The sequence below is a fragment of the Aethina tumida genome, chromosome 7, assembly GCF_024364675.1.
Source record: "Aethina tumida isolate Nest 87 chromosome 7, icAetTumi1.1, whole genome shotgun sequence".
Taxonomy (NCBI): domain Eukaryota; kingdom Metazoa; phylum Arthropoda; class Insecta; order Coleoptera; family Nitidulidae; genus Aethina; species Aethina tumida.
In genome coordinates this window covers 16,332,216-16,357,691 of record NC_065441.1, presented here as the reverse complement: position 1 = coordinate 16,357,691, position 25,476 = coordinate 16,332,216, and the positions used below count along the sequence as shown (strand labels likewise).

The 25,476-nt window shown below is 33.6% G+C and overlaps 1 protein-coding gene across 10 annotated transcripts in view; it reads left to right on the top strand.

The window, feature by feature from the left end:
• LOC109609423 (uncharacterized protein CG43867) overlaps nucleotides 1–24,246 on the top strand; it is a 119,261-nt gene extending 95,015 nt beyond the window's left edge. Inside the window, exons 2-15 of one of the 10 annotated variants that reach the window (XM_049970130.1) lie at nucleotides 105–285; nucleotides 10,596–10,658; nucleotides 17,430–17,735; nucleotides 18,226–18,567; nucleotides 18,975–19,163; nucleotides 19,217–19,331; nucleotides 19,514–19,687; nucleotides 19,743–19,966; nucleotides 20,119–20,295; nucleotides 20,350–20,730; nucleotides 20,783–21,013; nucleotides 22,244–22,595; nucleotides 22,650–23,509; nucleotides 23,564–24,246. In XM_049970130.1, coding sequence (XP_049826087.1) covers nucleotides 217–285; nucleotides 10,596–10,658; nucleotides 17,430–17,735; nucleotides 18,226–18,567; nucleotides 18,975–19,163; nucleotides 19,217–19,331; nucleotides 19,514–19,687; nucleotides 19,743–19,966; nucleotides 20,119–20,295; nucleotides 20,350–20,730; nucleotides 20,783–21,013; nucleotides 22,244–22,595; nucleotides 22,650–23,509; nucleotides 23,564–24,028 — 3,948 coding nt within the window. In that variant the 5' untranslated portion in view covers nucleotides 105–216 and the 3' untranslated portion in view covers nucleotides 24,029–24,246. Of the gene's footprint in view, nucleotides 1–104; nucleotides 286–10,595; nucleotides 10,659–11,881; nucleotides 12,024–16,257; nucleotides 16,279–17,429; nucleotides 17,736–18,225; nucleotides 18,568–18,974; nucleotides 19,164–19,216; nucleotides 19,332–19,513; nucleotides 19,688–19,742; nucleotides 19,967–20,118; nucleotides 20,296–20,349; nucleotides 20,731–20,782; nucleotides 21,014–22,243; nucleotides 22,596–22,649; nucleotides 23,510–23,563 lie in introns of those variants that run through there. The other 9 variants (XM_020026082.2, XM_049970124.1, XM_049970128.1 and 6 more) reach the window with 9 other exon arrangements.
• The last annotated feature ends 1,230 nt before the right edge of the window (nucleotides 24,247–25,476 follow it).

The following is a 25,476-nucleotide window of genomic DNA, read 5'->3' as shown; positions in this document are numbered from 1 at the left end:
TGCGCGGCGGTCATCCCTCCGCCCCTAAAAGGTCGCATAAATCACGCAACCCCGCAAAAAACAAAAAACACTCGAACCCTGTGAAAATCATTGACCGACTGCAGGGCGATGGGGCGCGCCCGCACCGTTTAGCCGGTGGTGGAAACTGGCGACGACAGGCGGGATGAAATAGTGCCGGAACCCGGAAGAGAGCTGGACGCGAAGGTGGATCCACACATGGTGCAGCCGGGCAACAACAACAACGGAAGCTCCGACATGGACTCGCTCGAGGACATGCTGCGGAAGGTAACTAATTGACCATCACTTGATTCGGGTTTTTTATTATTTACTAGTTTGCCACGGCCTGGAATCGATTATTTAGAATGACGTGTATCGAACAGACAGTCCTGTTAGAACTTGGAATTATGTATGAAATGTTTCATTTAGATTGAAGTTGTGTTGTTGGTTACTCTGTGTAACACAAAACAAGAGAAACACAAATAGGGGCATCCCCTCAGTAACAAAAACAAAGCCAGGAATTAATTTAAGCAACAATAACAACGGTTTCAGGCAAACTTTGAAACGTGAAGTTCGCTCGAGGACAGACGACGGAAGGTAACAAACTCCTCTTGTTTTTTCAGGCGACGAGTTATGGCGGGAAGTTGCCCGTGAATTATCGCGAAAATACATAAATTACGCAAAAATTCAGCGCTTCCCAACTTTTCACAGCGATTATATCAGCCAGATAAACCTGACATCAGACTTTCCCGACTGTAAAACATTATTTTTGTGCTAAAAGAAGTATCTATACTTCAAGATAAGTAAAATGTCTTCATTTAAAACTTGACTTGAAAATTTATGGTAACACTTTTAGAATCCCAGAAATCAATATTTTACTTTAATTGCTGAAAATTTAATTATGTATTTCAGCTAGGCAAATTTAGTAACAGAATGAAAATATGTTTAAATTAACATAAGTTAAGAAGTGAATAGTTAAGTAATTAAATATAAGATATTACTTTAATTCGTTTATTTTTTTTTTTTTTTTTTTCTAAGAAACCAATTACTTTTTATCAATTTCTGTTAGATGTAAAGATAAATTTCTTCTGGGATAAATAAATTATGTTCTTGGAAAAGGCAAATTTAATAACAAAATAAAAATATGTAAAAGGAAACATAAGCTGTGTATTAAATTGAGCAGTCAAGTAACTTGATATTTTAATCAATATACCGTTTCCGTCTTTATTAGGGCATCTGGATGGTATTGATTCCGCTTTTCTGTTTTTGAAGGAAGTTCAACGTGTTCACGGAATACCAGAGTGGAAAACCTAACAATTATTCGTTATAAGATTTCCGGTTGTGTTTAAAAAGATTACTTTTATCCAACTGTTTGTTAATTGTTGTTTTTTCTTTGTTGCAGGTACGAAACGTTCTCGTTGGAATAGTGAGTCTAGCAATAAAGTTTTTTATGCGTTTTCCACTAATTTTCCACAACATAGTTTCATAACAAAGAACAGTTGGCGTTTTTCTTTGTATTAGCATTTGACACGCCATAATTTTCTAAATGGTTTCATGACAAATTCCCTTTATTTTGCCACCGGTTAACATACAAAACAGATATTGCTTATACAATATTTACATTTCCCTTTTCTGGGAGATCGAAACGATAAACTGTCTAATTACAAGCATAAAAAACACGCAGCTTCATGACGAAAATTGTTTTTCCAGACTGCTAATCACTGATTAAATTTCGTTTTTTATGTATTATGATTTAACCACTTAACTTATTTATTTACGTATTAAATTTAATTAATTTAAGCGACTTAGACGATAAAGAATGATTTAACATTGAAAACTAGATGGAGTTAATGGATTGAAATATCTCCAAGATACTCCTGTTTATAAAGTCCAATAAATCAAAAAACTAATTTCTCGAACGACAAAACCATAATTTTGGGAAACGTTAGCCAAGTTTTCTGCGGCGGTTATAATTCAGGAAAATCTCATCTTTTCTCTAAAACTAGGCCAGTAATCAATAGTCGTGGGTGAAATGGCTCAGACCATGAGACGCTTCCAAACGATTATTGCCCCACTATTCGTTTTCAACCACTTCACAAACAAATATCAATTTAGTAGTACACTTATAAATATTTAATACTCCATTAAAATCGCTTCCGTAACCATTAATTCCGTTCATTTTACATTAAATTAAGATTTACGATAGTAAAAGGGAAACAGTAAAAACCGGCTGTTATATATTTTCGCAGAGACAATAATTTAAGAGGTACTGAGTTATTAAGTGTCATATTTTAAAGATAAATTCCGAAATTCTGTATAATTCCCAATAAAATATTTGTTAGTAAATCATTTTTATTATCTTGCGTTTAGTGAAAAATTGCCGTTTATGAGTTACGACTTGATTTAGACCCGTTGTGTACAGGAAACTTTATTATTTCGGTTTTATTGCACCTTTTAACGGCCTATAACCGTAAAAAAGTTCAAATAGTTCGCTCACTTCAAGAACTCACCGGAAGTATAATTTTATATCACCTTTACGGTTTTACATTTTCACTTTAAATGATTACTTTATGTTTGCCATTTTAAAATCAGTTTTGTACAGGGAGGTCGGTCGTAATGAAACCCCTCTCTATATTTATCTTTAATTTCCCTAGAAAATTAAACATGTTATCGCCGGCAAGTTATTTTGCCAGCTCCCGACTTTATTTCAATAAAAATGAATAAAATATCAGTTGCGCAACCTACCGGCTCTAAATTTCCGTCGTCTACGAACAACCATTAACAAATATGGGTACGGGAACGTAATTAACGACGGCGCGTCCTGCGGGGAAAATTTCTCGGAAATAATGAGTCGCGGTGACGGGAGGCATGTGTGGAAATGATTTAATTATTCACTGGTGTCCCAGATACATTCTTTGCAAACAACGACTCAGGGTTATCAGGTTTACACAAGATTTAACCCTTTGGTTATGAAGCTATTAAAGGTTTTCATTAGAATTATCAAGAAAACTGAGGGGGAAATTGAATGGAACGGAGCAAAAAGCAATTGCTTTCTAAGGTAGAACATTAAACTGATTGAGAAAGTTCCATAATTAAATTGAATTACAAATGTGGTGGTTTTGTAACTACATGCGGGGACTGCATAAAACAATATCCAAGATGTAGTTGCAGCTCGAGACGCTGGAAATGGGTCTCATATGCGCCTTCCTCCACACAATTAATGCAATATAGTGTCAAATTAGTGTTGTTTAATTAATCTTTATACTGCAGATGTCGAAATTGCCACAGGACTCGAGAGTAATAACATATTTACTAGGAAACATCGCCCCCCATTTGTCTAAAAGCAGACAGCTCAGTCAAGATTAAATTGAGATTTATCACAGCAATTTGGTTTATTATGAATGTGTTTTCATATTTCAGTATCTAGTTTGACACACATTTAGGAACGTTTCCCAACCACATTTTTAGCAAAGGAATGAAGAACGAACCGGTCATACAAAATGAAAATTCAACTTTATTTATATTCCAATTGCATCCTGCAAGGTGCAGATTTGACCGTTGCATCAGTGTTTCACTGAAGTAAAACATTCACCGACCGCCGACATTTATGAGGTGGGAAGGATCTCAATATTAAGAAACCGGATATAAAAAATTCATAGGGCCGCCACTGGTTTCGGTTGCGCGCCGCGACTGTTTTATTTTATCGTTGTCATGAAAACTGACTGAGGTTTCCAGCTGCAAAAGAGGCGGCCTCGCCAAAGGACAACATGCGACTCGGACGTGACCGGGATGACGACGAGGTCCTGGGACACTGGAAAACTTTCCTCGCTGCAACACGTGGTCATGGAACTCTATTTTTTAATGTCTGGACCAAGGACAAAAGTAAAATATTAGTCTTGGGCCAAACTTTCAGTTCATTAATTTAGAACAGCTCGATATTTGTGAGAAAATCACACTAGGTTACAAATCTGGACAAATTACGAAATGTAAATGTTCTAGAGTCAAATTATCTGTAGATTTCGAAAATATTAAAGGATTTTTAAAGTTCATCCTTGTTTTTGAGATATACACAAAAAGACATAACAAAGCAAATTATTTAATTGGAGGGGAAAGAAAATTCTAAAGTATTATATTATTTCATATGAAAGGATATTTTAATCTACACTAATAAGTACCTCCATGTATACTAATTTACATGATTTTAAAAAACCACACACTAATGAAAAATCAGCCATAAAAAAGTTCGTTTTCACATGATAATTTTCTTCCTGTAATCTAGTGCCACAGACATTAATCAGAGGTAATTACAATAACAATAATACCCTTTGTTTACCTTCAGTCTGAAACCCATGTACCTCCTCCCTTGGTTCTAAATTCGATATAATGGAGCTGCAGATTTTCATGGAGCTATGTTGTCTATTCCCCAGCCATTCCATTTAATTCATAGCTAATGCGGGTGATTCTATGCGTGGAGGATTACTACTATCCATCTATTTCCACGTACGGAGCATTAAATTTAACCCTCTTCTATAATAAACCACCATTTCCAATTTTTAATGTTGCAAAAACCTGGAACAAATCCCCAGTTCCATTATCAGTCAATAAAAAGTAACCAGATGTTAACGACCCCTAAAAGAACGGGGTTTAGCATCAATTCACGTTCGGCCGCGCCACCGCAAATTCCATTAGACGAAAATTAAATAAGGATCAGTTCGGGACCGGCGGAGGGTGGTGGGAATAATTACGGCAAAGTACTTCTATTTATCAGTTACATTCCGCTTCACACTAACCCGCAACAAGAATTATTATCTGATTGAATCGTGTCTAGTTTAGAGGGTGGTAAACGGAGTAACGTGTATTTATTTTTGGGGGAGTGCCCCTGCCTCCCCAGTGGCCCACGCCTAATCAAATAATCATTTATCAGATCATGATATGCCAGTAAAAATAAACGGCACGATGACTTCGGCAAATAACCTCGTTATACCGATACAAATTACACACTTTGCGAAATATAAAGATACTGGTTTATGTTTTCATTTAATTGGGGTATCTGCGCTTTTAGCTTCAACCTCATTTGAACCAAAGGAGTCGTTAACTGTTTCTGCATAAACATGTTTGTAAAGACGCTTATCTGTTTAATTAATGTTTTATATCGATGCATTTAATGGCTTTTGTCACAGCATCGGCTGAACAACAAATTATTGAAATGGCCGATTAATCAAGCTGGAAATTTTTATATGAATGTCTATTTTATGCCATTTTCATAAACAAACGAGCAAAAATTCCGCCAAGCACAAAAATACAAACAGTCCAATAAATTCAAACCCGATAATATTTTACATGAAAAGCGAATGCATCAAATTTATCTCGGCGATGTTTTAATGAAAACCAAACATCATCAATCAAAATATATTGAAATATCGTTTTTACAATGAGAGTATTAAAATCCAGATTTAAATTCGGACCCATTCTGCAATGATTGATGCAAATCATTAATTCCAAACTGTGTGCATGGAACGCTGCGATATCTAATAGAATTAGGGAACGTTCGTTGCTAAACCACATTTAAATTTTGATGTAGTGCTTCAGAGATAATAAAAAACAATGAATAAATCTCGAGATCTTGATAAACTTTAATATATGGAGAATTTCAAGTGAAATCCCGTCGTACATTTAATAAATTGAACAAAAAAAAGTTCATTTTTTATTTTTTTACAAATAACAAATAAATTAACTGTTCGGATTCTCTAAATATTTTCACCAAAAAAATATATAAATGGACTATTTAAAATACTTGTACACTAATATTGTCCATAACATAACTTAAATAATTAATCAAATTGTATTTTTTTTCCAAAAGTTTATCTTGTCAAAAAGGATTGCTAAAAATATATTTTTTTTATTAATTTTTTATCATAGAATCTTTAAATATATTTTTTTAAAAGCAAATTTTTACTGAGGAATTATTTTTACATTAATTTCTTGATTAATTAACTAACTACATTATAAATAATGAACAAATTGAATTTTGTCCAAAATGTTTTTTCTGTTTACTTTTCTTAATATAATTTAAACATGGCAAATATTTTTTTACACTCCTTTTTTTAGATATGGAATTTTTTTTGAAAGTGAAAATTCATAGTAATGACCTACTTTTTTTCAAAATATTCAAATATTGTTCACAAAAGTATAATTATTTTAAAAATTAACTAATTTTAAATAACTTTTTTAAAAATTAATTAATCAACTGTAAATTGTTTTAAGCATTAAACTAATTCAGAATTTATCATTAAGCTTATTCTTAGTTTCTTGTAAATTACAAATATACTAAAATTAATCAATTAATTAATTAAAATAAATTACAAATATAATAAACTATTTAAAATACATTCTATATTTAATTTTTTGAAAGTAACAAATTTTGTCCATAACTTCATAAATAATTAATCAGATTGGATTTTTTTCATAAGTTTGAATTTTTCTTGACAGAAAAAATTGTTAAAGGTACTTTTAAAACATCTTTTTGTCACTGAAACTTGAATTATATTTTTTTGAAAATAAATTATTTTTTTTTTTTTGAATATTTTGTTCCTTGCTTGTGAGAAAAATATTAAAATTATTTTTACATTTATGTCTTGATTTTAAAATCTCTAATGTACAATATACAAAAAGACAAAACAATTCATTTATTCAAAATTTTGGACTTATTTTTACTTATTACTTTATAAATAATCAACCAAACTCCTTTTTAAGATAGAGAAAGATATTTTAAGTTTGTTTTTTCAAAATTCAAATTTTGTTTAGAAAAAAATATAATTATTTTGAAAACTAAAATTATTATAGTCTTATCCTCTATTTCTGAGCTTTAAATTCTAAATAAATGTTTTAAAAATTAGTTAAAGGGGAGTATTTGTTAGTTTGTACTTTCTACTGACAATTATTAAACTTGGTTTATAATTATTAATTATTTTGAAATATTTTGTATAGTTAATCTATAATTCATAAACCATAGAAACAAATTAAATATAAATGCATTAAAATAAATCAGAACTTTAGGTTGAGCTTATTTTTAGTTAACATACCTGTAAATTACAAATAAACTGTTTTGCCCATAAAAAATATATAAATAAACTATTTAAAATGCTTTATACATTTAATTTTTAGAAAGTAACAAATTTTGTCCACAACATCGTAAATAATTAATTAAACTGGATTTTTTCATAAGATTTGAGTTTTCTCATCATAAAAAATTGTTAAAAGTATTCTTATAATAACCTTTTATCACTGAAACCTGAATAATATTTTTTTTAAATAAACCAGATTTTTTTTTAACATTTAGTTTTTTGCTAGTGATAAAAATAATAAAATTATTTTTACATTTATTTCTTGACTTTCAAATCCTTTAAGTACAAAAAGATATAAAAAAATATTTTATTACTTACTTTTGCTTATTACTTTATAAATAATGAATCAAATTCGATTTTTTTCAAAATGTTTTTTATTGTTCACTTTTCAAAAAACAATTTAAACAAGGTAAACATTTTTTACACTCTCTTTTAAAACATTTAATTTTTTTAAAGTGAATTGGTAGGAATTATATAAATTAGACTGTTTTTTAAGAAATATTTTTTTTTTTTGGAAAAAAGTATAATTATTTTGAAAACTAAGACTATTATAGTCTCATCCACTATTTCTGAATTTTAAATTCTAAATAATTGTTTTAAAAATCATTTATTCAAATTTATAGGTTTATTGTTTTTAATTTGAAAATTTGATAGTTTCTACTTTCCACTTACATTTCAACAATTACTAAAGCTGGTTTATAACTACTAATTCTTTTGAAATATATTTTAAATACAATAGTTAATCTGTAAAGCATAAACCACAGAAATAAATTAAATATAAATATAATTATTTTTAATTTCTCGTTAATAATTTTTAAACATTAAAATAATTCAGGTTGAACTTATTTTGAGGATCTTGTACATAAAAATAAACTGTTTTCTTTAAGTATATTACCCAAAAAATATATAAATAAACCTTTTAAAATAATTTTTCATTTAATTTTTAGAAAGTAGCAAATATTCTTAATAACTTCTAAAAGCATTATTACAATAATTTTTTATCACTGACACTTGAAACACTTGTACATTAGATTTTGTTAGATATCTTGTTTTTAGTAAGAAAAATATAAAAATAATTTTTACATTCATTTCTTGATTTTACAATATTTAATGTACAGTGTAAAAAAAGATATAACATTATTTAACATTTTGAACAAATTACATATTGCTTTTTTTAATATTTAACTTCCACATTTTGTTTAGAAGAAAATATTAACAAGAAATCACTTTACAGTGCTTTAGGCTAATATACCCCTTTTTACAGTGTACAAAAATATACTCCAATAATAAAATTATTCAAAACTTCAGATTTGTTCTGGAATGCCTTATACATGTATTGCATAAATTCCTGCTAAGTTGTAGTTTTTATCGTGTCACATTTGCAACATGCTGACGAACACGGAACAACTTTATATACGGTAAATTAAAAATTTAACGTGAATTAATTAGGGACATTTAATTTTCTGTCTAAATCAGCCAGTGGCACGGGGTAGGAAAAACGATAGCATGCTGCGGCAAATAAAGTAGCGCAAACCAAAGAAAATTACGTGTACAACGGCAAAGCAAATGCCAGACACTTCGCGCCGATAAATCAATGTCGAATAAGGAAGAAAAACATAATTAACTGCATAATACCGCTATTAATAACCCACAATGTGCAGCGAAAAGATTTAAATTAAGATAGATACGGCATATTGCCAGTTTTTTCGTATTCATCGTTTTTCCGTTCGCTTTGCCGGTATTTTAATAGGACGAACTATTAGATGCATCGTTAGTGGTTACGATCAGAAGTTTAATGGAAAATGTCGCTGTAAAATATTGTTAATAAACATGCGGCACGACGGCTTTTTATTTATGGGCGCATCCATCAATTTAAATGACTTAAAATAATAATATAAGTTGATAGAATGTGGAAACTCGCCAGTAAATTGATGTGCCCATTAAAATTTCATTCTTCATTTAACTCTGTCGTTTTTTTTCCACGTATATCTCATTAAAATGCTCTAAAAACAACATGAAAGCAAACAAAAATGTGTAAAAATCTTCTGCGTGTGGCTTTATTCATTCCTGTTGGTTAAAACGGATCGAAATGACAAAACGCGATTACATAACTAGAGTTGAGCTTTCAGTTGGAGTTAAAAAATGGAATTTCAGTTGTAGGCGGTTTTTATTTCATGTTTTTTTTTCTTTGTTTGTTTGTTTGTGTGTGTTATCAATATGACAGACGCGTTTGCGTATGATATTCGCCGAGGCCCAATAAATAACAACACGTTGACAATTCCGTCGGGAGTGGCGTGATATAGAACATGTCAATTGCTACAAATGTTCAGGAACACACATCACCGCACACACACACTCATGCACACGAAACACGAGGGCATTTTTTACGTTTCGGGCACTATGAAAATGCAATATTTCAGCGCATCTCCGTTCGCAAGATCTCGACAACGGCTCTTTCGATTTGAGAAATTTCTTCGGGATGTCACGTTTCGAAATTACGATCCGGTGAACAAGAACCATGATTCCCGTTCGTCCGTGATGCGATTCACGTCCACGTGTATGGTTTTTTATTCGACACCAATTAACGATTGATTGATGCACAAATGTAACCGAATAATAAAAAATGGAATCTGTTGTGCTGTGGAAAGCTTCACCAGACCAGTGGTGTGTGCATCATTCATTTGGGTTTAAAATTTAATTATTCAATTACCGCTCCGTTAAACGAATTCTATTATTTATTTATGGAAATGCTGTTTGCAAACACGTGTGGCAACAAGTCCTTTGGCAAAATTAATTATGGTTCATTGGTTTTTAATTTCAACGATAAATTAATTTAATTTAATTTCCTATGATGTGAAAATATAGTAATAATGTTTATGAACTAATATTACACTAATGATTCATAATTAAAAAACTGCCAGACTCAACTTTAAAAATATAATGGTAATTTTGAACTCAAACAAAATTAATGACTTGTTAACAAAAACTCTTTCATGTTATTGTTGCAGCTTCTTTGTGGAGTCTATATTTTTCCCGACACAATAAACCATTGTGAAATCCGAACTTGTTTTCAGCAAATTGAAAAGGACGAATTTAATTAAAGCACACAGCCTGAGGGTAGGCAACACACAATACGTATAGTGCCAGTGTTTCCGTAAATTTTACTATATAATTCCCGCCCATGACAAACAGAACCAAACACAACATTAACGATTAATTAACCATGTTTGTATACATAATCTTGTCGATTGTGTGTTGCGTTAATCAAATTGTTGCAATGTATTAGCAATTATTGACGACGCCTCCCCGCGCCCTCTACACACGAACCCCCGTACTGTCTATCCCATTTCCGTCCAACTTGCAGAGATGGCATTGAATTCTCTTTTCGGGGGAATTTTCGGGAACCACAACGGCATAAAAGGGATAATTTGATTGATTTGCGATTGCTAATGTTTGATTTTCTTTCTATTGCAGCTCTCCGAGCTGGAACAAAGAGTTCTCGAGGCCGAAGGCAGGGCAGAGGAGGCCGAGGACAAGGTAAGTGACTTAGGATTGTACCAGGGGTTGTAGGGCATTCAAGGGTGCACAACGGCACAGAGGCGTATCCAAAAATATCCAATATGACTGAAACGTTTTTAAAAAAATTAAATAAACGAGTTTAGTTTATTCTTTTTATGAAAGTTACCTTCCAGATAATATTTCAGTAATTATTTGATAAATTATCTGAAGAAAGAATAAAAATTTATTTTTAAGTTTAAACAATTTATTTAATAATCAGATGTCCTTAAATAATTAATAAATTTAATGATTTTCTTTCAAAAGATTTCGATTTCTTTTCAGAATTTTTGAGTTTGAAATTTGATTATTCAAAAAATAAATATATAAAAACATGTTTGTCCCCTAATTTTATCATGATTTTACCAGATAATATTTCAAAAAAATATTTTTTAAGTTTAAACAATTCATTTGATAATTAGATGATTACATCTTCTTAAATAATTTATGAATTTAATGATTTTCTATCAAAAGATTTCGATTTTTTTCAAAATTTTTGAGTTTGAAATTTTACTAATCAAAACAAAAAAATTATATAACAAATTTTTGCCCCCCAATTTTACCATGATTTTTTTATAAACATTTTTGTTTTTCGTCAAATTTAATAAAAATACTTTTATTATTTTTAAACGATAAATAATTTAAAGAAAAAAAAAACAACAAACAAAATTTATGAATTTAATGATTTTCTATCAAAAGTTTCGATTTTTTCAAAATTTTTGAAATTGAAATTTTACTAATCAAAAAAAAAAAAATTATATAACAAATTTTTGCCCCCCAATTTTACCATAATATTTTTATAAACATTTTTGTTTTTCGTCAAATTTACTTTTATTAATTTTTAAACGATAAATAATTTAAAAAAAAAAACATTTTTTCCAAAAGTTACAATATAAAAAAAAATATTATTTACGTTCTGTATTAATGATTTTCTTTCAAAATATTTCTATTTTGTTCATAATTTTTGAGTTTGAAATTTTACTGATCAAAAAAATATATATAAAAAAATGTTATAAATAACATATAAATAAATCAAATATATTTTGCAATCGGAATGCGCCCATTTCGGACACGCCGGTCCTGTCGCATATTTGAGGGGTTGCCATGCGACCGGTCGGTTCCCAACTTTCGCTATCGTTCCCGACCGCCGCTTATTGATTATTTTCCGTCGCGACGGCAGCGATCCCGCGGCGGCACGACGGCCATGGCGGCGTCTTTCAGCTGACGGATGAAACAGCGACGCGATTTCGACGCCGGGACCGCCGCTATTTTTTCTTTTTCTGTTGTTTTCTTTCGGGACGACGTCGCGATCAACGTGTGTTGCTGTGGGTGGGAATCCCGGAAAATGTAAGTGATGCATTTTTCGCTCTGATCTCTGTTTTGCTTGTCTGTGTGAGTGTGTGTGTGTGGATTCGATTGTTGTTTTTTTGCGGTCCGCTGTCGAATTATTTGTTTTGGCTTGGAAAGTTTTTAATTTTCACTTCCTGGTCTCTTCGGCTTCAACAAGTTCTGGCGAAAACTTTCTTGTTGGACGCACGCTTTTGTTGCATCCACGAACAAAGCTTCTCAGATGTTATTAATTATTCAACGAATCTTTACTTAAAGCCTCCTTATTTTTCTCGATGTTTACTTTTCTTCGGCGCCTCTCAAAGTGTTTGTTGTGGTTTTAGTTTATTATTATATTAGTATACAATAGCACGTGGATATTTCACAACATCCCCCCCAACAGCATTTCCAAAGTCGCAACTACAATTAACCTTCCTCCATTTATTTTTTATATCGATTAAAAGGTCGTAAACTCGACTAGTGCCAAATTTGGTAATTATCGATTAACATGGTGTTTGTAAAACAAAAGGAATTCGAATTCACCTGCTGTCTAGTGTCAAAACATTGTTTCAAGGACACCATTATTATTTGAGCTTTATTGAATTTTTCACTGAATTTTTTTTCCATTTATATAGAATATTTTATTTAAATATTGACTGTGGGCTTCATTTTATATTCATAGATGTATACAGAATGGTCTTTCTTTGATGTTTTCCGATATGTAAGATAAGATCTTATCAAACAATTTTTTTAATTTATATCCTAAAATTTTTAGTTGTTAAATCTAGTTGATTATTATTATATTTATTATGAATTAAGTATATTGAATAATAATAGTGAACGTGGGGAAGGTCAGCATCCAAAATAATTTACTTCTAATATTCTTTACTTTTATTTTATGGGCAAGTTATTTAATTTACCATAATGATGCTTGTTTTAAATTGTGAAACATGTAGTTAATTATTTGTATACATATAATTAATTAAAGTATAATAAATGATGGGTTATTTTATAATTAAACTATTAAAATGCCATAAATAAGTTTTAAATTTTATTGAACGAAATTTAAACTGGTATATAGGCTTCTTAACTAGGTTTAATGATCAATATAAATGACGTTTATTAATGCAATTCCAACATATTGTTCCCCATGATTCGACCCTTCAAAACATCATTTAAAATTTAAAATTATGTGGTTTAAGTTTAAGACTGTATTTTTAAATAAATAATTACATTTTTAATGTCTTTTCGGAGCCGTAAACATTTTCAAATGTCTCTCGTGTAATTCTAACTCACGTCTGAACATAAAATACACCCTTGGCACTAATAATTGCTTTCCAGAGTAGATACACTTTCAAATAATTTCGTTTTTATATATACCATTTCTTTTATATTACTCCATTATTATATTATACTTCTAATACAATTTTGCTCACGCAATTTTTGATGACTCATTTAATTACACACAGTGATTAAAAAAGGGAGCCACGCACAATAACCCTTCACGTGTCCGCATTTTACGAAAATTCTCCTAAATATGCGTCACAAACAGACGCCGCTAAAAACCTGCCTGCAATCTGGTGGAAAACATTAATAATAGTGCGTCACCCTAAAAGGATACACAAAAAAATTACTCATACGTTTGCCTTTTGTTCTCAAAGTGTGTATTGTCAGGGGGACATTTAGGTCATATGTTTTGATTTCGATGAAGTCATAAAATCAATCAAATGGGTTCGAATGTTTAATTTAATAAATTGAGTTATTTCTGTTATTTTTATGGCAATAATATATGTGTGTATGTATATTCACAACAGTAGGATTGGATTTTGAAATAACGTCAACAAATCCCACATTTTGTCATTCGTTATAATTACATACAAAAAGCCAGACCGAACAAATCACAAAAGTCGCGTATATTTCCATAAAAATCAAAATAAATCCGACGATATGACGCCGCGGCGAATCCTTGCAAATCATAAATATTTATACGTGCATTAATCCCATACTCACATGTACATTGTATTGTGTATGCAGCAATAATAAATCGTCTGCGACGCGCTGGAAAGTATCGACCAGGTTCGGGGGTGAGACAAACAAGTAGATTTACAATCGTTTTGATAAATGGGGTTACAGGGACCATTTGATACTGTCATCGGAGAGAAGCGAAATTTACTTCGGGACACGTCCCCAGTCACTGGGTTTGTCGCACACGACGAACCGACATCAAATCCTTTCAATGCCCGTTTTTTATTTAATCCTTGACATCGTTTTCCCACAAGATTGATGGTCTTTTTTTGGAAATCGTCAAAAATGAATATTAATGTGAGGACGTGGCCTGAAAATGCGATGTCACTCAAAAAATTGTAAAATCCTTAATAGCTGTGCTTAAGACTTAAGAGTTACAAATCCGACTTTCCCTTAATCAATTGTGTCTGGCAAGAGATTATCTCCGCAACCGGCCAATAACAACTATCTCACAAGTAAACTAATATTCAGTATGATGGCTTCCAGTCGTATTAGTAACCGCTTCTTATTAGTCTCGTGTTCTCATTCAATTATCCGGGATTTAAACGGTAATACGAGAACTGCCTGTGGAAATGAATTAAAAGCGGAGAAAACCCCCTATGAATCATTCGAGGGGTGTGCTGGATGACGGGGAAACCGACCACAAAAGGGACTCGCTGTTCAATAGAGATGTTTGTCAGTTGCCAATTAGAACTTTGGAAGCTGGATGCTGGATCTTCGAAGTATCATACAAACAAGGAGATAATTCAGTTTAACGAGACGAATAATTGTAGTACTTAACAAACTTAAACCATGTGCCTGATGTATGAAATTTCCCAATATATTGAAAATATGGATGATTTTTTAAAGTTGGAATAAATAGCTTCTCTAAATTTTGTTCAATTGAACACAATAGATAAAGAAATATCTTATAAAATTATATATCTTCATAACTACTGCAATTAAACCTAACTTACTAATTAAGACCTAACTTACGAGAATTGAGAACAAAAATGTTATTTCTTCACTTGATTAAGAAGAAGACATTTTAAGTTCTTAGACTACTTCTAATATCATTGATATGATAAATTATGTTATTGTATTAATTAAAGGTTTAATTTTTCATACATTGTATCTGACATTTGTGGAAATCTCTATACAACCAGAATGTTAATTTTTTGGTCACTTTAATGGTTTTATTTTGAATTATGTTGGGAATTTTCCTCTAAATGTTTAATTTTTCATACATTGTATCTGATATATGTGGAAATCTGTATACAAGCAAAATTATTTCATTAAAAAACAAAATAAAAGAGATGAACGTATTGAAATACAAAAGACTAACAATAGATAAAACCCCAGACAAGTACACAATGGAAATTGTTGCGAAATACTTCCTCCGTTTCGTTTTCGCGTTATCCTGCGACAATATTTCAACCCCCTCCGGCCCGGTATAAATTAAAATAAAAGTAACGGCGTGCTCTTTTTGCGTTTTCGGAATTCTGATGCGGATGTGGCAACGTGCCAGCTTGCTTCGATTCGGCAGGGTCCTTAACATTCCCGGTCGCAACCCGGGTTCGAGTAAATTCAACGCTCTGGGACTTTTTCCTTTATTTTTTTACAAGTTTTAATAACGTGTTACATCGTTCCTTAAACGAAAGTTCGCTTGTAGGCACGTTCGAAAGTTATTCTTTTATTGCCCGACACGTGTAACCGAAATTGAAAGTGTAGATTCATTCCAGTTTATGTTGGATAAAGTTTGTTGAACTTTTTAGTAAGCAGGATTAATTCGAACAACTTGATTTTGTTGACGTTTTAATCATAATTGAGTATCGAGTTCCATTTCCTTTGTTCCTTCCGACCAAACTAATGGCAAATGGACGTTGGTGCGAACCCACCACATGAACGGTCCCCCTAAACACATTACGTAGTACACAGAGCGGGTGTGTTTGTGTGCCGTGCACTGAGGGGTGAACCCCGACAGATATATACAGTTCGAACATCAGTCGACGTGCGGAACGCTTTCGGAGCCGTTGACCGGGGACTCGGAGTTCCCTTTGTGACATCGTCGGGACGTCGTGGCGTCGCCCGTCCTTCCATTCCCTTCTGTCCCGTTTGCGGTCTTGTTTTTCGTCGCGATGCACCACTCAACCGGTTACGGAGTCAGTCGGCGTTGACTGTTCGGTTTGTTTGGTCTGTCCCCGAGGAGTTTCAGTGTTTGGGAGTTGGTTTCGCACTTCGAGTTTCAAAGACGACTGCATCATGGCTTTAGGTACTGAACTCCTTTCTTTGTTTATTTGATGTTGGACGTCAAAGTTGAATGAAGATTTAAAGCTTATCATCTGAAACTTTGTTGCTTGGCTTTACTTGTGTGATTGACTTTAAAATGAAATACTCGTTGGTGAATTATAAGCAATTTTGAAAGGGATTACGTATAGGATGTAGTGAGTCATCTGAAATAATACTCTGAAAGGAAGAAAAAGGATAATTCCACAAAATCCTTGTATAATAGAAAAATAAGATGAAGAAGGTTGAGCTGTAGGAGGATTTATTCTGTTTAAAGGATTGAATTACAGTTTATCAATCATATAATTACATATGTGAACGGTTTATATGAAAAAATCTTAAAGATTACTTAAAACTGACACTCATAAATGTAAAAAAAGATTATTTAAATCGCAGATATCTTTATGTGCAAAGAATACTCATTATTATCTATCTTATTTGTATCGTCATCAAAAGTTTTTAAGAAAAACTGATTGAAATATAAAATAGAATATTATTTTTTTACTGTTATTTTTATTAAATTTCATTGATTAATTTTAAAAAATCAATTTCAATCTAATCAATCACTTATCTTTGAAATCTTATGAGAATGTTCAAGTGCATCAGTTCCATCTGGAGAGTGGAAGATCTATTTATACCTAACACAAACTAATTTGTGTGTGTTGAAATCATAATTTACGGTATGACTTTTAAGATTTCATCTACCAACTGTAATTATAAAACCAAATCGTTTGACTAAACCCATTTAATTCCATTCAAGATTTATAATCAACTGAAAATGAACATCTCGATCCCTCCACCATGACAAAAACAGTCCAATAAATTTCTTTTTATGAGCCCGACCATACGCAAACTCACTTGAGCGCCCGTTTATTTGTACGGCAATTTCTATTTTGTCTATTAATAGAGGAAAATAAATCGGCGGCAAACGACTCTTTTTAAGTCTAAGACGACTATTTTTGTCTGGAGGCGTCGCATTTTCAAGCGGGGCAAATCGCCCCGAACACGACACTACCCAGAAACTTTTTTAATTCCAAGAATTTTACGGAACGTTGAAATTTTTATTTGCCCAGTTCATTGCTACGTGACACGCGATGGTTAACAACATTTTTCACTTTGTTTTCCTCTTCGATTTAGGTACGAATAATGGAACAGAAGCTCGCATGGTCGGCGGCTAGCGACGCAAACACCGCCCAAATAAGTCGACTCGAGGGTGAAGTCGAGGAACAGCGTCAGCTGCGGCTGCACGACGCACGTCAGGTCGAAGCCAAGGCGGCCAGGATCAAGGAATGGGTCACCAATAAGCTGCGCGAGCTAGAACAACAGAACCAGACGCTCAAGGAGCAGAACATCAAGTGCAACCGGCAACTGGAGCTGCTGCGCAATCATCTAGCGCTAGCAGACCGAAGGCGCAGCGAGAGCTGCTCACCGGAGCCCAGACAGGTAGCTTTTCTTCTAAGGTGTCTTCGTTTGTAGATTGTAATATCTTCCTTCTTTCTCCATAACATTTTCATTTCTTATGCATCCTAAGTATGCTAGATCTGGAAATATATAAATATTCAATTAAAAAATACTCAAATTAACCTAATTACAAATTTTACCACAATTATCCCAATTAAACATTCACTCAAATTACTTCAATTACCCAAATTATCCTAAAATTATAATAAAGTCTTGTATACTTTGCTTAAAATAATTCAAATTTAATCAAATTATTTGGATTTTCCAATATTTCCCGAAATATTTATAAGTATAATTTTATCAGACTGTTTGTCGCGGAATTATTATGTTATCTGTAATTGATATCGATTAAATTTTTGTTTATTTTTAATGAATCAACTTCCTGGCTGATATATAAATATATGTAGGTAGTAATTCAAAATAGTCCATAATCCTTTAAATTGTAAAACAATTCCTTTTGTTTTCATCGCAGATTCCCCCGTCATCCAGCACCAGCCGCCAGCAAAAGCACCGTCGCCACCAGTCCGTGTGTTTGTCGACGAGCAGCACGTACGAGCCGACAATCCCCAGCACGCTGGTGACGAGCGTGAACATAGAGCTCAGCAACTCAAGCATGGATCCTCTCACCGACGAATTAAGGGCCGCGGTCGACAATCTGAGCATTGGCAGGGTGCCGAGCAGTAGTGCCAGCGATCCGGACCTAGCGCACGACTACGCCGAAATCTACACACCTAGCAGGGAGAAGGTTGCGTGGCCGAGGGCGCCCACGCCTCCCCTTCACAGGTTCCCCAGCTGGGAGGATCGGATATATCAAGTAAGACCTTTCAGTTCTACTATAAAGTGAATTAAATAAACGTTCCACTAGTGGCTCTTTAAAAAAGGACAAAAATAGATATTTTTAGATCACTACCATCTGTCGCCACACCGAAAGATGCATAAATATTCATGATGTTCGAGCTGTTTTGAACTACGTATTGTTTAGCGCCAGATGCGCCTAATTGCCGTTGTACTCGTAAAACTAAACCGATTCGAAGTTTGGAAACAAGTGTTCTTTTTATGTGAATAGTTTTGATGAAGTAAACAATGATTTTGCTACAAAAGAACGTAGTTTATCGAAAAGTTTCCTCATTTCTACCCCGAAAGAAAACTATTATTAACCTATTAGATATCTATTAAATTGATTACTTTACTTGTTACTTTTATAACAAAAATATTATTTAGGTGGCAGCTGATGGTTTAACATTAACCGGGACAACCCCCAGCGATATTGGACCAGAACAAGCAGGTTACCAAGACATCCCCGTGCCAGTTTACGCCACTGTCAAAGGGCGAGCTAGTCAAATCAGATCCATGCCTTTCACCGGCGATTCCAGCGACGATTCCAGCGATGGTGAAGGCAACAACACTACTGTAAGCTAATTTTTTATACAAGTAAACCTTTTTTTAACTTTAATCATCTTCAGGCGGTTGATGGGACGAATACACACAGCAGAAGTTCTGGAGATACGTCCGGTTCCAGTCCGGGAAAAAGAACTGCGTCGAGTAGCAGTGGCTCTCCTAGTAAAAGTAAAACAAGAGGTAACACACCAACACATACAACAGTGCATGATATATTTCACACACAATCACAATTCTTGTGTCGCATGTTACATTTTCAAGACTTATTTTTTATAATCGAAATGAGAATCTGTTCTAAAATTATTGTTTCGCGTGTCTGCTTGCCATTTAGCGCTCCGCCTAATTACTAACCTAACCCAAAGGTGTTTCAGACACGTCCTTCGAATCGGGCATGTCTGATGATTATGCCGTGCCCCCGGACGCTCTGAGCTGCGACACCACCAGCATAGAATCATCTATGTTGCTCAGAGCCTCTTATCTCGACAGTCCGAAACGTATCGAGAGTTTGGAAAAGAGCGGAAGCTTAGCTAAATTAGGTAAGTACGTGGAAGGTTAAACAAAATTGAAATAATTACACTTGCATCTTAATAGGTGGTAAATTGAAAACCTGGCGAAAAAAGTGGTTCGTGCTAAAGAACGGCGTCCTAACGTATTACAAAAGTCAAAGTGATATAAACAGAAAACCCCAGGGACAGATTTTGTTAGACGAAGTTTGTAAGATAAACAGAGCGGATGGATCAAACACATTCGAAATCGACACTGGAAAGAAAACTTATTATCTAACTGCTGACTCGTTGACTGCTATGGAAGACTGGGTAAATAAAATATCCAATTATACTTAAAAAGTTTGCAATAAACGATCTGATACAAAGATACCAATGGACTCTTAATACTTTGATTGTCAAGAAACTAATTCAATTTGTCTACATCTGATAAGATTTCAGTTTTAATTCTTGATGTTTTTTAGGTGAGAATATTACAAAACGTACAACGAAGAAACGCAACTAAATTGTTACTGAGCAAGGAAGAAAACAAGCCTTCCGTTCAAGGCTGGCTAACGAAAGTCAAAAATGGTCACGCGAAAAAATGTTGGTGTGTGTTAATTGGAAAGATGTTCCTTTATTTTAAAGCTCCTACAGATACAGTAAGTTGATTACAGCTATATTCATATACATGAAGCTTATTCGTTATGTTTTAGACACCTCACGGCCAAATAAACATGAGAGACGCAAAAGTGGAGGAGGTAGAACACTTATCCGACTCCGACTCAGAGGAGAAAGATTCCGAACAACCGGACCTAACTATCGGTATATTCCCAACGAATTCGGGCCCTACGTATCTGTTGTGTCCAGGCAAACAAGAGAAGGACGCGTGGCTGTATAATTTGACTGTAGCAAGCGGCGGCGGTCCGAGTACCGGCACCCAATACGAACAGTTGATCCACAAACTGATGGAGGTGGACGGTGATCCGAACTGCGTCTTGTGGCGGCATCCAGTTCTATTACATGTGCCTTGTACCAAAGACGGTGCCATACCTTCATACTTTCCGTTAACTACCTTACCATCGGAAACACTACAGGTATGTATTCGAAGATTTTCAAATCAAGCTTGTGTTATAATTGTTTTTCTAGGCGGAAGCAATAAAATTATTCAAGTGCCTGCAATTGTTCATGTCGGCCGCGGTGGACCAAGCAGGCATAGATTACCACGTCGTTCTGGCTCAGAATGCGCTTCAACAGTGTCTGGACATGCCCGAGTTGCAGGCCGAACTGATTTGCGCCCTCATCAAGCAAACCAGCAAGAACGTGCCTCTGCCGAAGATCGGAGTTCAGGTATCCACACAAAAGTTGCTTAAGAAGAGCGTAAGTGGGCTTTTTTTATTTGGTTTCCTTTAACAATACGTTTTAGTTTAGTACATGGATATTGTAATTAGGCCAATTAATAAATTACGAGGACAAATTTAGTACTTTACTAGGTATTGAAATAGTGGCTGATATTAATTAAAACATGCTTTTAGTTTTTTAGTTTATATAATTTTCATTTGTTGAGCTTTTATGACAATATTACATTTAATAAGGGGATTCTCAAGGAAGATTTCTAAACTAATCAATTATTTTTCATATAATTAATGAAATATTAATAATTTTAACAATGTTTTTAGTAAAAAACTATTATATAATTACAATATCCTATTTATGTTTAGTTTTTAACTTACATGCGAAGCTGCCATTTCACTCACAAAACATAAAAAATAATCCCTAATAAAAATAATTCCGACTAACAAGTTAAATGTATAAATATGGTTTATTTTAGGGATACATGTGTATATTTACATAAACACATTTTTTAGTTTCGCTTTTGAATTTAACAAAATATTTACCCAAATTTCGAAAATATTTTGTTAAATTATCGTTGCTGCATGCGTATCATAAATCTCATCTTTATTTATTTCCGACCACAGAAAAATCAGTCTTCATGTTGTTGAAGTTGATTTTTTGCGGTTGCAATTGAATAAGAATGTTGGTGTTTCATGTTATTTATTTCCTTTTTCTATTTATTTATATTATACTGGATGTTTTAGTTTCTTAAACATTTAGAATAGAACTGGAACATGCCTGTGAATGCTCTATTTCTTCTCTGTTCTCATTATCCAAGACACACACATATATTTTCAAACTTTAATATATTTATTAAGACAATTTTTTTCATTAATGTAGGTTTAAGGTAAACAAATTTGCCTGTTATATCTAGGATGGGTTAGGGTGTATTATCCCCATTCTTACACATCAAATAACTCATAAAAACAAACGATGTCAAATATATCAAATTCTTATTTCATTGTACCATGTCATAGGGACACAATAAATTCGAATCATAAATCACGACACAAATCCAATAAAAACTGAACATATCACTTCATCACGCTTGCGAGGCTTGAGAGTTTGATGCAGTTAGCTCTAGACACTCTTTTTTCAACCCTCCTTTTTGTGTAATAGTCTCTCTGGTTAGTTAAAACCCCCTTTCTTAAAAATATATGGAACAGAAGTTAGGATATCGTCAGGGCGTTGAGAAACACCAATAATTCTTTTCAGCAACTGCTGCTTTGCGCCACGCAGAGTCTGTTTACGTGCGAAACGACGCCGAGCATAAACTCGACATCTGACCAACAAATTTCCCTTTCGAACATACAGACCGCCCAAGAAGAGAAGTACAAGGAGCATAAGGAGTGCTTTAAGGACCACAAGGACGCTAAAGGACCCCCTAGCTATACACTTTTACAGGGCTGGCAACTGTTGGCCCTGGCCGTCAGTTTGTTTGTTCCTAAGTCCTCGAGGTTGCTTTGGTTTCTGAAACTGCATCTACAGAGGAATGCTGACAATTGTACTGAATGTGGGAAGTATGCAGCTTATTGTGAGAGAGCGCTTGAAAGGACCATTTTGGCAGGTACGTTTACTTTTAGTTGTTGCTAAATTGCATTGCAAACTGTATTTGATTTAGGCGGTCGTGAACTGAAGCCTTCTCGTATGGAGGTGCTAAGCATTTTGCTCAAAAATCCACAACACCATTCGCTGCCGCATTCGATGCCAGTACATTTGCTCAACGGCACATATCACATAACCAGCTTTGACGGCTCGACGACAATAAAGGAGTTCCAGGATAGTTTGGCTCATGAAATCGGCTGTCGAACGACCAACGGCTTCGCTATATTCTCCGACGACCCTATCGAAAGGGATCTGGAGCACACTCTGGATCCCACAGCAAAACTCTGTGATCTGATCTCCAAGTGGGAGATCGCTTTGAGAGAAAAAGGTCTGGGGAAATTCGAAAACAGCAAAGTCATAAGACTGACCTACAAGAATAGGATGTGGTGGAAGAACTGCGCAAGACTGGAAACCGACAAGGAAAGACTTTTATTGTGTTACCAAATTAACAAGCAAATAGTTTCGGGACGTTTCCCGTTGAGTCGTGATCTGGCGTTGGAACTGGCGAGTCTGATGGCTCAGTTGGATATGGGTGATTGCTCTTTGGCTAATAAGAACGTCAGCACACAAGTCCAGACTCCTAAGTCACAAGCAAATGGCACTCTAAGCCCGCCAGTTTCTCAGAATAACACTTTAACGGCTCTTAACAACGTGCAAGGAATCTTGACGGCTCATTCGAATCAGGCTCTGAATGCTATAGACAAGTTTTATCCGTATCGGTACAGGGATCAGTTGAACCAAGACGGACTCGCTGAGTTGCAGGCTAAACTGCTAGCGAAGTGGAGAGCTTTGAAGGGGAGGACGCAGTTGGATTGTGTGAGGATTTATCTGACGTGCACAAGGAAATGGCCTTTCTTCGGTGCCACGCTTTTCCAGGTTGGATAATTTCTAGTAAATTACTTCAAATTGTACTAATTTGATCTGTTTTAGGCCAAACTGAGACAACAGGAATCTCCAATGATTTGGCTGGCGGTGAGTGAAGACGCAATAACAGTTCTGGATTTAGCAACAATGCAGCAACGAGTCCGGTATCCGTATACAAGTGTCCTGACCTTCGGAGGATGTCAAGAAGACTTCATGTTAGTTGTTACTCAAAACGACCAGCATCAATCACAAAAACTAATATTCGCCCTCAACAAACCTAAAATCCTAGAACTCACTCTCCTAATCGCTGATTATATGAATCTCCTAATGAACAACCCAGGCACTCCACTACTAGGAACGTTGAGTAGAGGTACAATGGTTTCCGTAAACCAATCCGTTGTCAACCAGTCGATTATTAGTCAAACGATAGCCAATCAAAGCCAACCGGACATTTTGAAATCGACGCCCGATCACGCAATACAGAGAACGGACTCGAAACGCAGGACTCACGTGGACTCGGGTCTGGCGTGATACAGGACCGAGTGTGTGACGTGCGAAAAGTAAGATAAAATTTGCTGGACGACACAATAATAATGCTTTTAAAACACCCCTCGTTTAGGAATTCTTCCCTCCACATGTTTTGATCCGGCAGGTTTTATGTTTGGTTCTTATTTTATTGTAATTTATGCTTTTCTTTGTGCCACAGTGACCGAATATAATTGTAAATATAGATTATATGTGAATGTGTATATATAGAAACAAATTTTATTTACCGACGTCTCTGATTATTTATTTGTTCATGTAATTTTTTGTCTCTTTTAGTTAGACAGGGTATGAAATAGTTTCTTTTCACACTCTACATCTGATTTTAGTGAATTCTAACGATTACTGACTTTTTCAGTATAATATATTGAACAATGAAATTGTTTTAAATTAATTGTGAATTAACTAGTCTCTTTTAATAATTATAAACGAAATTGTAGTTTAAATAAATTTGTCACGAATGTTTTTAGTAATATTTTATATTTACGATTTCAATATTAAAAACATTGGTGAATCCATCTCTTTCTATACTATATTACTTTGCCAAAAATGTATAATGTTTCTGTACTTTGTTTTCGAATTTTTAAAGGTTACCAATATGAGATTAACTAAAATAAACATTCAGAAATGTACATCAAATAATATATTGATTTACTATTTTTATTTTTTAGTTTTTGGTGTATATTTTTATACTAATCATTCAAGTGATAATTTTTTCATATATACATTTGATATATTAATGTTAGGTATTATTTATTATTTACAAGAAAGAAATAAAAAATGATTTTTAATTAAATTTGACCTTTTATTTCGGATATAACCCTTAAAATAGGAAATTAAGAAAATTAAAATATTATGGTAAATCTGATTAAAAGTAAGTACAGTTACAAATGTTTACAGGAGGGAACAAATAATTAATTATATTATGGGCTATTATTAGAAATCGAAAGTAAACATGCAAACAAACTATTTTTTATCTAAAATTAGGTGACCATGGCAGGAAATAGAGTGGACCGCAATTTACAGTGGCATTTTGACTATGTTCAAAATATCTAACTGAAATAATGATTAAAAAATGCATTTTTTCATTTAATTATTACGTTCTAATTTTCTGGTTGAATTTACGACATTCAAATGTGTTATAATAATAAAATATAGTAAAAGTTATGCTATAAATTTAACTTTCGATCGAACTGCTTCTTATTCATATTTATTTACTTAAATTTGAAATAACATTTTCTTTTTACTCTCGTTTTACTGTTTGTTTTCATTGGCTCTATTTGCAATGAAAATATCAACTAACCAATTATTTCACTTATTTAGAAAAAGTAATTTGATACTACCACACAAGTAAACAAATAAAACGGCGTTGTCCCAACAATTAAAAGAGCGCTTCGCCACAAAACAAACATACAAACGAGACAAACAATTGTATC